This window comes from Gavia stellata, chromosome 4, assembly GCF_030936135.1.
Source record: "Gavia stellata isolate bGavSte3 chromosome 4, bGavSte3.hap2, whole genome shotgun sequence".
NCBI lineage: Eukaryota > Metazoa > Chordata > Aves > Gaviiformes > Gaviidae > Gavia > Gavia stellata.
In genome coordinates, this window is record NC_082597.1 from 22,991,767 (window position 1) to 23,008,112 (window position 16,346).

Genomic DNA, 16,346 nt, shown 5'->3' on the forward strand with positions numbered 1-16,346 from the left:
ATGGAGCATTTTCAAAGAAGTTTGTGACATTCTTCCATTGCCCTTGACTGGCTCTATCAAACCCACCAATTCCAATAGGCACTTTTCTCCCATGACTTTTAAGAGGACCACAGAGCATGATCCTAAAAGAGAAAACATCTATTCAGTAAAAAATAAAGTTCCAGTTCCTATTTAACATAAAAGTGTAGTCCAAGCAGAAAGTCAATAGTGCAAAATGGGGTCTGACTCTTAAGTGTGCCTTCCTCAGTGACCTGTAGTGTGGAAAAATGTTTTGTTTCAAATTACATTCTCTGCTTTTTTTGCATGCATTCCTGAAACTATAGTTTTTAATGACTTGTCAAATACATCAATAATTTACGGTTTCTTCTACCATTTAGTGTCTCTTGGTGCCCTTCTCAGCTGATCAATGCTTATCACAATTATTAAACAAATGCTAGTATTTATGGGTGTTTAACTTAAACAGTCATTGAAAGAAACAGAACTGTGCCTTGATTAAACTTCTGGTTTAAATTGGTTATTAAAGCAAAAACCCCCAAGTAATTTCTTACTTGTTTTTCAGTTATTACCTGCTAAGATCAAATGTCTTTCTTCACAACTGTTTCACTTAGTAGCAACACACAACAGCATATTGCATTGGGAATAATCCACACTCAAACAGTCAACTGTAAAGATACTACCTTTAACAAGGGCAAGCAATCTCAGAATAACATTCTTCACCAAAGGTTTGCCAATTTCTTTTTCATACCTCTGAGAGATTATTACAAACTAAGCACCTAGGAAAACAGAATAAACAAACCCAGACAGTAAGAGGAACTCATGAAGTGTCTAACCAATATCCCATCAGGAAGCTTACTCCCTCTGGTAAGGCACCTCCCAACAGAAGGTCTGAGGGTTCCCCCCCGCCACATAAGACAAATTCAAAAGGCTAAAAAAAGGAACGGTTGTTATTCTGCACCTGGCAACACTTCTGTACACTGTGAACAAAACAGCTTGCTGCAGGTATTCCCAATGAACAGCTGCAGCATAGCATTTTTATCCTCATTTTCTATACTGTGACCCACGCGCAGCTTCATTTCTAAAATCAGCGCCACTGATTCTATAACCAGTACGTCCTCTGAGAAGATGTACTTTTTCAGTGATCATTTCAATACTAAGATGTGAGAGATTACAAAATTTTAGAAAGTCTTAAGAATTTCTCCCTGGAAATCCTTGAACCCTAGTCTATTACACAAAGCAACTGCACTGTATTTAGATGAAAATATTATACCCCTTGACAGTGATTGTTTATCTAGCGACTGTTCATCTAGTGCGTTTGTCAAATCTTGTCCTGCTACGCTGGTTACTTTGAAAAAAATCTAGGACGTTGACACTTCTCTGCTTCTTGCCTCTTGCCCAGATCTGTCAGACATGGTGGCTAGAGCTCAGGTTCTCCTCCACTCACATAGGACAGGGGACATAAGCATTCATTCAGGCTGTGTCTCCACTACCCACTGCACTAGCTGAGGTAGCAGAAGCTGATTAGCCTCCCCAGGCATCTTACCAAGGTGAAATATTCCATACGATGTCACACCAATACTTCTTGCATTCAAGACAGTTCAATGGCCTTGGAGAGCAGTCACGGCACATCTCTGACATGCTGTGTGTCTCAGCTTGCTTAGGATGGTAACTTGTACTCTTCTGATCTCTGATTTGAAGAATTAGTCCTACCTGCTCTTTTAAGGATGGCACCAGGTTATCACAGTCTGAATCCTTTCATGCAGAAGGAAGAAGTTGTAGGCAAGAATAAGCTTCTGGACAGTTTTGAAATGCTACTTCAAAGGCACCAACTTCCACATGCAGAGTAAAAGACATTGCTCTTTCTTACAGTGCAGATGAAACAGATTACATCCAGTTTATTTATAAAAGTTTTATACACCTGAAACATCACAAACATTTACAACTTTCCTGCTTTCTTCCGAGTTCTGAAAAGATCAAGTTATACAATTACACTGCTGTCTCCTTTGACTCTGATGTCTGTGGTGACTTGAAGTTCAGTATCTCTTTATATGTAATGCCTGGAAAACAACAGAATAAACATAGTGTTGCTGGTCTAATCAGAAAAGGAGCTGCACAGACAAAAAGACCTTGCTCATGTCTGTGCAGCAAGGTGCAACCGCCAGCATAGTTAGGCTCTGATCTAGGCCAGGAAGGCAGAGACCTCTTCAGGCAAAAAATTAGATGAAAACTAGATTCAGACTTAAATCTCTGCTAAGATAGGTATGTTTTCTCTCCCTGAGAGAACTTAACTTAAAATTAAGGACAACCACCGTTACAGTCCTATAGAGCCAACAGTTGAGGAATCTGTTCGCCTGTCCTATCCACTGGAAGGAACATGTTGCAGAAATGATTTCTTTCCTACATTGCAGAAGACGGGAGGACAGACAGAGGAGGAGCAGGAGGAGCCTCTGCTAGGAGGCAGAGAAGAAACCTTTGGAGATCATTCCAGGTGGACTTGGTAAGAGGAACACTGGCTTATCAATAGCATTTCTGTATCTTAATGCTACTTACTCTGTTCCATCAAAAGCAGGGAAAGTAATTTGTAAAGGGGAATATTCCTGTTTCTGGATGGCCTTTCTATCTGGTCATTTTTGAAAATATCACAAAACTAAAAACTCACGCTTCCACTCATCTAGCGGAAGATCCATGTTATCAAATGTGTCATCGTATTTCTCAGCTTCAGTTTCTTCCTCAGGATCGTGAATTGGTTCAAAGTAAGGATGTGTCAAAGCCTCAGCTGCTGTGACTCGCTTCTCCGCATCCAGCACCAGCATCTTCTCCAAAAGGTTTACAGCTATTGAACAGAAAACAAACAGTGCATTCAAATCACACCACAGCTTGTACACAGTAATGTTGCCCTGGAGATATTTCAAATAAATACCCAGAGTTATAAAGTAGAATCACTGGGTGTTCATTCTATAGCCAGTGGGGCCCATCTGCATGAAAAAATAGTGTTGTGAGCAAGCTGGGATGTGTAAAAAGCCTGATGCAATGCAGAGATGCTCCCTTGCTTCTGTATGCAATACAGCCACATAACCTCAGCTAACAACTTCTCTGCTCCAGGACCGCTGTGCTTGGGGCTTTTCCAGGTGTCTTTCATCACTGCTGCCACTGTGTTGTGGTTCTACAGTACATCACAACCTGACAACAGCAGAATGAACAGGTGGGTGTAAAGGTAATGAGAATTGCTCTGTGTGTGACCAAATCCAAGCCCAAGTACACTCTGAAGTTCACTAAGACAAGTCAGTTGTCCATGCTCAGAATTTCAGCACTGAGTTTATCTGCTATGTGTTTTTGACCTCAGCCAAAACAGTTCATTAAATTCTTGTATGTTCCTCTCCAGTGGATTTTGCATCAGGTTCACTGGTAGACTGTCAAAATGGGCTAATGTAAATAGATATAATGAATGGTTTGTTTATTCTCTGTTTTTCTATCCTGAAAGAACGTTCCTGGGTTGGGTGGAGCTGCTGAAAGGAAGAAGAGGCAGCAGTGTGGGATAGGATGCTGCAACTCCTGTTTGCCACATCGTGGATTCTCTCCAGCCTTCTCCCCCAGATTCCAAACAGTTAGTTGTTCTCTGCGTAAGTAGCAGCCAGATGGGCACAGAAATGATAGGAAGAAACGGCCTAAAAACTAAATGGAAATGTGTAGAGTTTGCTGTAGCTGAGAAGGTCAGTGAGCTAACCATGCAGACAGGGTAAGAGCTACATATTAATCATGTTTATTTCTACTGTATCTGAACATACAATTTTAACTTCTTAAATTGAGACAATGAAATTATCTTAATTGATAGTCTAATAAAACTGGCTTTGTTAGGGGAGGGACTTGTTCCCCCCTCCCCCCTTTTTGGATAAGGTTTGGGCAAAGCCGTGTCAGAGCTCTGGCTGCCTCAAGTCATGTCACAGTTATGCACACTTGGTATGCTCTTCTGGCTGTTTTTATCTGTCAAATCCAAGCCAGTGCTTCTCAGGAATGCACAGATGTTTCTCAGGATGTATTCATTCCTTGACTAAAATGTCAGCTTTCTATTTGCTTGCATTTCTACTGTAGATCAGATTAAGCTTTCAGAATTATATTTCAAATACAATACACAGAAAAATTTATTACATATATTTAATTTCCCAGGGCTCTTGAGAAAGCTGCTCCAGTAAAACCATTAAGCAGATGCTGGACTGGAGCCTAAAACACAAAATACTTCTTTTTTGACTCTTCTAAGAAACATCTTATTCCTGGAAGGGTCTAAACTTGGCAAAGTTCAGCCACTAAAATCAAAGTTAAGAATTATGAAAAGCAAGAGATAGAAAAGCACGAGAACCATCACATAACCTATCAGATGACTGATACTGCTGCTGCCTCCAGTGCAAACACAAGAACAAGACAAATTGTACACATCCACACAAACTGTCTTACCCAAAGGATTCGCATACTTCAAGATGGATGCAAAATCTTTTTTCTGGACTTTTGGGAGGCTTTTGATATAGTTTTTTGCCTTGAAAGAAACATTAATATTAAATTAGACCTTTGCGGCCTTTGTAATGTGACAACATTAATGATATGCTTAATAGGTAACTCAACAATGCTTTGATAGCACATTGTACAAATGGATTTTTTTGGGGTCATAAAACCTGACTATATTCACCATTTGTTGAAAGGAACTTTTTTTTTAAAATCAAGCCTTAAAACTGTGATTAAGAAATGAAAATGTAAAGCTTCAATTATTAGTGCTAAATATTTAATATATTAAATAGAATAAATATGTATGCATAATTTGAAAGACTGTCATAGTGAATTTACAGGAATCTCTAGAAGTGTAGTTACACAGTAATTCATTAGTATTTAAATTGTATAGTTAGTTTAAGGATTAATTTTAGGTTTTTTATAGGAGGGGCTTAAGGATTCTAGACGGACATCCACACAAGAATAGGAAAGACAAAGTCAGAGACACCTGCAGAACAACTGGGTTTTCTGAATAGGTTCATGTTTTCAGTACGTTTCTGATAAAGGTAGTAATGCATCAGCTCAACTGTTCATATGGTACACACTGCAAACTTTGAAGTCTTTAAATATATAGATTTTTCAAGTGTCCTGATCATTTTCTGTGCCCCCTTAATCTCCAGCAGCTATTCTGGGTGTGCAAAGCACTTCAAGGCAGAGATGTACCATCAGGGATCATTTCAGTAGTCAATACGTATTATCTCAGCCAGTCTAAGAACTCAGCATGGCTTAATTCAAATTAAGACATATAAAACCAACTGACAAAGCAGAATACTCACATCTTGACTCTGCAGTTTTTGAACAAAATCTTGAGTTGGTGTACCCGTTATTTTCATTATTTCTGTGAGTTGGTCCAGATCTGAATACCAGAAATAAGGAACAAAGTCTTTCACCATAAAACTAAACACCTTGCAAAAATTGTGAGTTTCTTCACTGTTGGAGAATAAAGCAAAAATCATAATGCAAGGACTGAACAGAAGATTTATAAAAGATGAGATGAAAGTTCTTTTTTCTTGCAAAAGGCAAAAAATCTGAAAGCACCTGAAATAAAATATCCTATAACTTGGGAACACATAACTGAATCATCTGCAAACTCCTCTAATATCATTAGGTCTCCTCTATATTTTTGGTCAAAACCAGTCCAAAAGTATTGGAGTATCTGAACAATCAACACCTATATTGCATGCATTGCCCTGGTCTGTCCAATACTTAGGTGACGTAGAGGCAGGAAAAGTCACAGGGAACATCAGGTGGTACGATAAATGGAACAGAAATCAGAGGAAACCAGTCTGTGTTAGTTCTTCTCCATATTGAGAAACTTCAAGGAAAAAAAAAAAATTAATCCCTCTCCTCCTCATTGCCCACACGCTTAGCTCAATTCCAGATGCTGAGATGTTGGAGACATTGGGGTAAGGCATCAGAACACTCCCTAGTCTTCTGTGTCCTAAACCAGCACAGATTAATCAGCAACAATATTAGCTGTTTCAAAGAAGAAACACCATATTCAAAGGAGGCTAATGCTGCAGAGAACAGCTTTATGACTCGTTTGCTATTCTGGTAAGAGCAGCAGATGAGCAGCTAGAAGCTAGATCAGCGCTTGGCACACGAGGATTCTACCAACCTCTGCAGAAAAAGCCAATGGTGGGTAATGCTGATGAAATAAATAAATAAAATCCCATACCAAGTTTGCAGGATAACCTATTCATATTGCTAAAACAAAACCCCCTTAAGTTAGCTGCTTTCTTATTCACCTACCCAGAGCTGAACCCACGCTGCATTTCCGTGACAACAGGTAATACTGATTCATATACTCAAAGGCCAGCAAGGACTATTATGCTGGGGTAACTTCCTTTGTAACACAGGACAGAGAACTTCAGCCCATAGTTCTGAAATCTCCAAAACCCAGTATGACTAAAATACTAGCTTTTCCACTCTTACATTGACAGTGCAACTTGAAAATTACAACACATTCATTTCCTTATTTACATACCAGAATGCTCAAGGTTAGCATTAGTTGAGAAATGCTATGTTAGTCAACGGCTGTTCTTTGGCAGGCATTTTAGTATTTTCTTGTTAAGAACTAATGCATACTTCAAATCTGTACAGCTGAAATAATTTGATGTATTCTACTTTTCCATAGTCCCTGTCATTTTTTTTTGTGAATGTAATCTTCCTTTTTTATTTTTTCCTCACAAAGTGAGAATAATATGATCCATATAATGAAGTCCTAATTTTACATGTAAGTACTTAAATACAAATGTAACTAAAATTAAACAATCGTGATTCTGTTATTCTGTAAACAAGTATTTGCAGATAAGCAATTTATTGACTGGAACTCCACAAGGGGAAAAGCAGTGCAAAATGATTAGGCTGAGCTGTCAAACATACAAAGCTGGGAAACCAAAAAAAGTAAAAAATTCTTGCTGTTTTCTATTAACACCGTCCTCTATTAACTATCACAACTACTACTGCCAATGAAGTATCACCTGAGGTTGAATTATGGCTTAATCTTTACTATTTTCTTAATTCCTCAGCAACGAAATGATAGGACCAGATGTTTTCTGTAAATCTAAAACATTTTACTAGATGTTACTTGTTCTGGAGTTGTGTTATCTATTACTAAAAAAAAAATCAAAATATGCCTTTTCTATCATCACAGAACCTTCTACCTGATGATTTGAGATGTGATTCAAATATCACCTCTCTTTCTCTATTGAAAAAGTTTACTTTTTAGTATTACAAGTTTTAATTTGCAGATGTGCAAAAGTGGTACAGATATCAAATAACCAATTAATGAGAAAGGTGCAAGCCATTTTACTATTCATTTTAATTTATGCTCATCAGTTTTTGAGCAGACCTACTGTATCACATAAGAACCTCTCATAATTTTCTTACATTAGTGTCATAAATTCACTGAAGGATACGATCATTTCCTTTGAACAGAGGCCTCCCTGTTATCATCTCAGCCATTATACAGCCAACAGACCAGATGTCAACTGAAAAAAAGACCAGCAGTCACATTAAATTGCTGAATACTTGTCCATTTAAATGTACATAAAGTTTAATTTAAAACATGTTTTGAAGAAGTGTACAATTTACCTTTATAGCCTGTTACAAAATAAATGACTGCCTTGCAAAGTATGATGAACAGTATAGGTAAAACTACCAGCCTTTCTAATTAGCAAAATGCAGATAATGCGATAATATGCAGAATCAGTTTCTCAGTAACAGGCAGATGCACGTGGGAAGTAAATTTTCAATGCTTTCAAAAATTTCTATAGTTATCCTAGCATTACTTGAATTCCCTTCTTCTGCCATTTTCCCCTGAGTTACAATCAGTACATCTTTGCAGGAAGATGACAGTCAGTGCAGAACACAAGAAAATAGACCAGACTGTCATATATGTATACATTTATATAGCTTTTTCCCAACCACCTTGGCACTTTCTGTTACTCTCAGAAAATACACAAAAAAAGCCCCCAAACTCACAATGACCAAACGATTACCTGCAATTTATCTACAAGGACATTTTGCATAATTATATTGTCACTTCCACTTCAGAAACAAAGACTTGCTTATATACTGCCTGATTCAGTGAATGCTTCAACTCTGTTAAGACTCTTCTGAAGAGATGCTGACCTGTTTGCGTATAATGCATCCAGTTAAGTATGACCTCTGGGGCTCTGTACCACCTTGTAACCACATAACCGGTCATCTCACTGTCTGTATGCCTCGCCAATCCAAAATCCAGAATCTGTAGGGGAAGCACAAAGAACACCCTGATCAGACAGCTAGTCATCTATTTCATACAGACTTTACAAAGGCGGAAAATGAAAGAATTGGAGCATTCTGCAGAGACTGGTTTATTTTTGCATCTTTTTCTCATTGAAGTGTCTTGTTCTCATTTTAAAAATCAAGACAGAAGTAGCAAGGAGCTTTACATTTTTTTTCCATGTTAGATACTTCTATAGCAATACTAAAAGCTGTAAAGCCAATAAAGAAAACAATAAATTCTTCAATTATTGGTTAAAAAGATACTGGTCACATACAATGCAAAAATTCCTTGGCTATGGAATGACTGTCGTATCTTGTTAGGGCTAAAAGAACAGCACCCTTCTTAGATGCTATCCATTGCTCTGATAATCCAGGTGGCAGAATTATTCACGAGTGTGTTCCTAGAATATTCTGAAGTGAGGAGGAACCATTATCTCTATTTTATGAGTTTTCACAAAAGGGAAAGCTTCCTCTAGGTCACACTGAAAATCTGCAACAAGAGTAGGGAATTACCGTTATTTGGTCCCACTGAATTTTCCCCAACCTACTGCGTCAACCATAGAACAACCCTCTGTAAGAAACGCAAGGTCAGTGCAATTTTTTTAAAGGATTATTATTCAGCTTATTGCTAAGACTCTCACATATTTATTTCTAGATACAGCAATGTGTACAGCAGCAAGATTAAAAAATACCATTACGGCCTTTTGTCAACTTCTACAAAATTGGCTAACATAAAGGCCCACCTGTATGGACCATCAAAAGATGGTGCCAAAAGATGCGGCCAACGGCAAGGAAATTCCACTCCCGGAATGACAGTCAGTTCATAGTTTATCAGGAAGTTCATGCTTCAAACAAGAAGCAGGGGTCTTGGGTAAGAAAAGTCTATTCAAAATAAATCATGACCATCCACAAATACTTGAATATGTAGCTTTGCACAAACTAGTTTCCATGTGTAGCAGGCTTCGTATATATTGACAGGGCAGACATTTTTACTAGGAGCACCTGTGCATTACTATATCAAGAGAGACGTATTTGTAATGTTCTCACTGTAATTAAACATTTCAAAACATTTCAGGATAGTTTCATCATTCCCTGGCACTAACAGAAAGGAAAATTATATTCTCATTCATAGATCAAGAATATAAAATGTTATAGCTTATCTTTATTGCCATACCTGAAACATCATTTCCATATCTTCCCCATAACTGCTGATTACCTATCAATTTAATAGGATGCTAAGGGAGAAGATTTTTATTCTTACCCATGAAATACAATGGATTACAGCCGAAGTTATCCCTCAGAACTTTGGGTAGTGAAGATTTACGGGAATAAAAATATTTGTAGTAACAAAATACACTTTTATATACAGTTTTCAAACTTATTCTACACATACAACACACATTATGTCTTCCCAGTAACATGGGAGGGGGGGTGGAAGAAAAAAGGGAGTTTTATGTAATAGGTCAAAAGCCATATGTGGTACCATCTACTCTATCACAGCTTTTTAGGCCTTTTCCATACTAAGGCTTGTGACACTTGGAGACAAATGAAATATAATTTGTTTGTATTTTTGTAAAAGCAGAAAATGACAGTGAGCATTTTTGTGCATTATGTATTAACTTTGGGATTTCTTTTCATTTACATATTCATTAGGCTCAGGAACAAGTGTATCCTGTTAGTACTTAATATTAACATGATACCACTTCAACAACAATCTTTATATGAAACTATTATTCTCATACTCCTATCTTCAACTTTTCAGCTGGAACTTCCAAAGCAATTTTCAGAGCAAGTTTGAAAATCCTTTTTGTAATGCAGGAATTATGAAAGACAGAGCAAATTCCCCTCAGCTCCCCAAGGATAAGCTCCCCTTCTACTCAGCAAACTTAATTTTCCTAACTTGCTTCAATAACTGTAACAAAAATAATTTGTAACTTCAAGACTGCAGAAAGGGCAGTGATTTCCCCTCAGGTACCCTTCACTGTCACTTTTCTGATTCCTACGTAGCAGTTGAGAGCATCAGATGAGGGAGCCAGAAAACTCATTGTGAAAAAGAAAACTGATTGCTTATTTATTATTTACCAATTCAAGGAACTGTTCCAACTTGCCTACAGCCTCATCGCCACTGGAGCTGATGCAAGGGAAGCTGCTGAGTGCAGAGACATGGGGGAAAAGGGTTGGGTTATCCCCGGCAGCATGATCCTGTGCCCACATAACTGACTTTGAAAGCGCAGTCTCCGAGCAGGGTCACATCCTGCCCACTGCACCTGAACACACACACGTGGGGGAAGTCACTTCAAACTCCTTCAGTACAGTTCAAGAGAGATCCCAGTTAAATCCTTGCTTTGATATTTTTTATGCACACTTCTCAACGTATTATAATTTGCTTTCTGTTTATAGACCAGAGTTGCCTTTTGACAACCAGTACTTCCTAATTGCAAATTTCACTTTTCTTCTGCTTATGATATCAGAGCTTATCATACAGCCAGGGACAGCATAATTTCACTCTGAGAGTCAAGAAACAAAAAATAAAGCTTAATGCTACATTTTCTCCTTGTTATTTCACAAAATTGTGTTCCGATGCAGAATTATTTGCCTCAATTTACCCAAAAGCTTAAAAATGTCCAAGGTAACAGAAAAATAAGTTGTGTTAAATAAGGAGATACAGTGGAGATACAGTGATCGTATCATGGAATAATGTCTTAGACCTGGGCTGCATCTCAAAATGTAACTGGACAGCTGGGGGCAGGGATGAGAAGAGAAACATATACAACTGCTTTTTCTAGATTCTCTTTTTTCCCCATCACCCTGGGACCCGCTCACCGTTTGGCTGCCTACAAGCCAGGAGGAGACAACGGCTTTTTGTGTTAGATAGGGAAATTCTGAAGTGACAGGACCCTGAACATTCAGGTTAGTCTCCAAAGAGCAAAAAAACTGTATTGTAACAGCTACATGCAAGTATATAATTTGTATGTTATATGCTAAAAGCCATTTTTGCAGTGTTGCATCAACTTTTATTTAATTAAGAGAGTGCTTCACAATCTTTTATCTTCTTCTGTATGTCCCAGCTTGTAGAATTAGACTTTTTATATTTATTCAAAGCTGAAATTCTCACATAACTCAACTACTCCCATAAGTCTTTTGTCTCTTTTAGGGAGGAAACCTTGGCCATAAGATCTAAATGTACTTATACATCAGGACACAACAGCCCCCATTCAAATTTACTGTTGATTTGTGAGGATGTACAGGCTAGTCATGATTCAAGCACAGCATAGAAAACGTAGCTTGATTTTGTAATTAATTGAAAAACCCTGACTAGCCTTTCAGATTGCTAGAGCTAAGAGAAGATACGTGACAAAAATAATTCTAAAAATCAATAATGATCTATTAAAATGCAAGAATAGAATTAACTGGGGACTAGAAGCAATCTGAGGCTACTATCTCTACACTCAAGAGAATAAACTATATTCATAAAATAAGCATTTCCGAGTACTACATAATTCTACTTCATAATAAATAATTGACTTTTTTTTATAACAAAGTCATTCTACACAGCCAAATAGATGCATTTTTGCTAGGTCAGGGTACACTGCGTAATTATTTCTGAAGTACAAATATTATCTACTCTAACATGCTTTGGAAGATTTCCAATACATGTAAGAAACTGCCATCAGAACTGGTCAGCGTCAGTATTTCAGTTCAATGATTTAGAAGGAGGCTTGAGTGACAGACATTGTGCAGGAGAAGATGGACTCTACTGAGAACATTTCCAAGGAAGTGGCAACATCTACACTTCAGGACAGATACTTTCCACAACAGATACTACAGCCTCAGTCTCCAAGACTGCATGCTAGCTAAGCCCAGTTTCCATACTGGGAAGAGGTGTGGCTGTGCACCATCCTCCTATCCATCTTTGGATGGAAGTCCTGATGGGTAGGACAAAGGGAGTCACAGTACACACCAATACTTGCCCCACTCCAGAGAAGCAGCAACCAGGTAATACAAGAAATGCCATGAAGTGCAACTGTCTTGCAGCGTAGCAACAGAAACAGCTAACAGCTGAACTACAAGAGGCTGAATTAGGAATTGTCTCCTTTTAATGATTTTTCTTCCTCACTGCTTCAATTAAGAGCAAAAATCAAGCAGAACTGATAAATTCCTGCTGTGAAATACACTGTAGTCTACATGTGATTGATACTACTGCTAGTTGTAACAATGCAGAAGGAATCACTTCCGAAGAAGTAAGATGTTCTTGTTTGTGGTGAGCGGTATGTGATTCCTCTCATGCTTCTCTGAAGTGATTAGCTGCAACATATCATAAAACCAGTTCTCCATTACAGCTCTTATCTGACTGTAACCATGACATGATTTTTTCTTGAAGAGTATTTTTAGTTGAGTGACTGCATAAAAATATACCAGTATTCATTGCAACATACACAGGAAAAGGCTGACTATTACCACCATGCACATGTGCTTGGCGTGGGCATACAGCTGTGGTGTGGACTGCTCTGTCAATGCCAAACCCGCAGAAGCAATTTCAGTTCTTACACTGCCCTTCACCCACCTGGAGGGAACAAAGACACCAACCTCTCCAATGATGCCATGAATATAGTAACCTGTGGCACTGACTTCCTCACCAGAAATTCTCCCCTGCATTTTGGAGTCAGCCCTCATTTCTCCCCTTTTAGCACTGGGTACCAGCTTCCCAGAGCGTCCTATCTGGACTGGATGTTTTTGCCTGGGACATCCTGGGCAACATTTCTAGCTTGAGGTACAGCCAATTCTTGTGCTTGGCTCTAGAATGATCTCAGAAATTGATCACCGCCCCCGCCATTCGTATGAAACGCACATTTATGTCAGTCAAGGACATACAAATAGGAGGTGAAGAATCTCACTATTCAGAGCTTTATTTCTTAAGTATATATTTGATTATTCTTGTAGTGACTGAAATCAGACAAATGGGAAAATACTTAAAAGGAGCAGACTCTTGTAATTTTTTTCAAGATTGTTACCTCTACCCATCTGATTCTCTTCCATTTTCTAGCATTCCCCTGTTTCTCCATGACTCCTCAAAGCCCGTGAGCTGAAAGCCTGTCCCATCACTGAAACCAGCCAGCACGTCTACAGCTGTTGCACCCGTTGTCTTCTGTGGTGTATTTCTAATACATCTAACTGGTTCTTCAAACAAATATATCCTACCTTCAATTCACAGTCTTCATTTACTGCCAAGTTTCCAGGCTTTAGATCCTGTAATCAGATTTGAAATGAATGTTCTTTATTTATTTTACAGCAAGCACAATAAAGCATACTTTCTTTCTTTCTTTCATTTAGGTTTAATGGTTTTCATACAACTACTTAGAAGAGCAACAGGTAAAACGATGTCAAAAATCTAAATTAGAAAACTAAATACAACAGGTAACAGAAACAAAGACACAAACTTGAATATGTTTGGCTTTTCTCCAGTATGTTTTCCCCCGAGACAAATCAACATCTTTTCTGCTAGAAGCAGGAAAATACTTGCCAGTGAAGGAACTCACTCATATTACTGTGAGTGGGGTTTGGACATAAATTTGTTGCATTTAATACTAACACCATAAAGTTAAGGATTCACATGTATATTTCTGGACTGTACACACTGCGTATCAAAATATACTTTAAAAAGGTTCCATAACCTGACAGACCCAGAAGGAGTACTGAAGGAATCAAACAAGATTTTACATAAAAGCCTATGTTCTCTTCTGTGGGAAAACCAATTTCCTAATGAAGTCGATTGAATGGAGGCTGCAACATGAAAAAAAAATTCCCTTAAGCCTCTTTAGCTCCTGTAGAGACTTCTAATGATCTTCAAAATTTGTACTTCTAAGTTTAGCAGCAAAGGGAAGAGTACTGGCAATGACTAAGAAGATTTTGCAACATCAGTGACTCTTACGACATTCACAGTTACAAAGAGAAAGAAAAAAAAAATCAGATATAAGTTTTCCTTCAGCTTTTGCAAACCTTTGTTTGTCACTTTAGCACAAGATGTCTAGAGTAATCTTCTCCCTGAACTTTTTAACAGGCATGCAGCTGTTTTATATGAATATGTTTTAAAGATCAGAGGGGCCTTGGAGAGAAACAAATTGGTGCAAAGAACTGTAATGAAACCAAGAAGCTCAAGAGCCATCAAGAGGGAGCTTAGAAAAAGTCTAAGCAACTGTAAATTTAGACCATGATTACAGCAGTTGTAGAAATACAAATATCAATTTATTACATTCTTTTGGCAGTTTGCGTAGTTTCCATGTCCGGCTTAAAGCTAATAAACAATGTGCACCTTCTGTGCTACTCCTGATATTTTATTACAAATGCCAGTTTCTACTGATCTGATGCAGGTTTTGTGGAGGTTATGCTGCTTGGTACCATGAGGGCATGATTCAGAACTCCTTCTTCACAGTACAAAAGTGATTTTAAGTGGACTTCAGACACAGCAGGGATTAAAAAAAGAATCTAATGCTTAGTTTCTCTCAGAAAAAAATTGAGGTTTTCAAGGCTCTAAAATTTTGGACTATTTTTCAGTTTCTATGTTTTCATTCCACCCCCTCCACCTCTGAATGTTAACATGATGTTTAAACAACATTTAAACATTGTTTTTAAAAGTTTAATCTTCATTTAAAAATAAGCCAGAAAAATTTTTATCCATCTCAATTTAGACACCTTTTGCTTTTGTGGGGACTTACAATTCAACTTCACAAAGTAATTTATGAAATCCAAATCTAAGCTGTATTCAGTGCAACTTGAGTACCCAACTTACACTGATGTAGCCATACCACCTTTTATTCCTGTTGAAGAAGAAACCAAAGGCATCATCAAACTGAGACACTATAAATAGAATTTCAGGCATATTTATGAGCATGCTTATACACAAACACCACTCACATTATCAGAATATAAACATCTTTAATATTGTTTCCACTTACCCTGTGAATTATGCCTGATGAGTGAATATACTGTAAAAAGAGAAAGTATTTTTTAGTTAATGAGGTCCTGACTTTAAGGAGTTGCCTGGGGCAGGGGAGCATACTTTTTCATGGTGCTAAAGTAACTTGAAATTAGAATCATAGAATCATTTAGCTTGGAAAAGACCTTTAAGATCATCAAGTCCTACTGTTAACCTAACACTGCTAAGTCCAATTAGAAAATGTTTATTTATTGCACAGAAGAGCTTTTTAGCTATGTTTTTAATGCTCAGATAATTAAACTAGAATTTTGCCCTTCCCCTCCCCCAATAAGAAGAAACCAGTATATCAGTTTGAGTACTGCTACAGATCATACAGTTTTTTCCAAATTCTTCTCATACATAAAATCCCATTTCCTGTTAATTTCTGGCATCGCTAGAGATATATATATGTATCAAAATAAATCCTCCTATTTTATATATCAGAAATGCTGTCTTGCAATAGATGTCTCTGGTGTGCCATCATAGTTTAGACTCATGCTCCAGCAGCACTGAGTTTTCAGAGATCATTTAAGACCAGAATGGAGGCCTGTCAATGTCTTAGCTGAGAAGTCTTGCTACGTGCTTCAATACTTCCTCAATGAAACATGGAGAGGACATGTTACAAGGCATTCTCCTTTACCTGAACATTTTCATCACCCTTCCAGTGATCTATTTAAGGGCTCACAAAAGTCTAACCAACAAACTGGACACCTAGGACTAGTTCTTTTGGGAGACACCCGACCAAATACAGATGTCTGCACCCATGACTGTCACCAAATGCTCCCCCACTGAGGAATGCAGTTCCTCTCACCAGCTGAATGATGCCCTAGAAAAGACCGTTTTCATCGCGGACAATAAAGGAAGCCTCCACTAACTAGTTCAGACATTGGCATCCCTTTTGCAAGGACTGAAATGCAGAAAGTTGTCCTGAACTGAGGGCATGCTTTCCAAGAGCGTCCTGGGATGTGCTAGTACCGTTCACTTCAGGTGTGGGGAACTGACCTGAAAACCCCACAGACCATACTGCTGATGGCAGCTCATACAGCTGACACTAAGCGACACGAGAACA

The 16,346-nt window shown here is 38.1% G+C and overlaps 1 protein-coding gene across 2 annotated transcripts in view; it reads right to left on the reverse strand.

Moving 5' to 3' along the window:
• Positions 1-1,267: 1,267 nt before the first annotated feature.
• MAPK12 (mitogen-activated protein kinase 12) overlaps positions 1,268-16,346 on the reverse strand; it is a 39,513-nt gene continuing 24,434 nt past the window's right edge. The window contains exons 5-12 of one of the 2 annotated variants that reach the window (XM_059817332.1): positions 15,258-15,287; positions 13,504-13,551; positions 8,170-8,284; positions 7,455-7,526; positions 5,310-5,389; positions 4,447-4,525; positions 2,657-2,830; positions 1,268-2,054 (exon numbers count right to left, since the gene is read on the reverse strand). In XM_059817332.1, coding sequence (XP_059673315.1) covers positions 1,984-2,054; positions 2,657-2,830; positions 4,447-4,525; positions 5,310-5,389; positions 7,455-7,526; positions 8,170-8,284; positions 13,504-13,551; positions 15,258-15,287 — 669 coding nt within the window. In that variant the 3' untranslated portion in view covers positions 1,268-1,983. The remainder of the gene's footprint in view (positions 2,055-2,656; positions 2,831-4,446; positions 4,526-5,309; positions 5,390-7,454; positions 7,527-8,169; positions 8,285-13,503; positions 13,552-15,257; positions 15,288-16,346) is intronic. The other variant, XM_059817333.1, reaches the window with a different exon arrangement.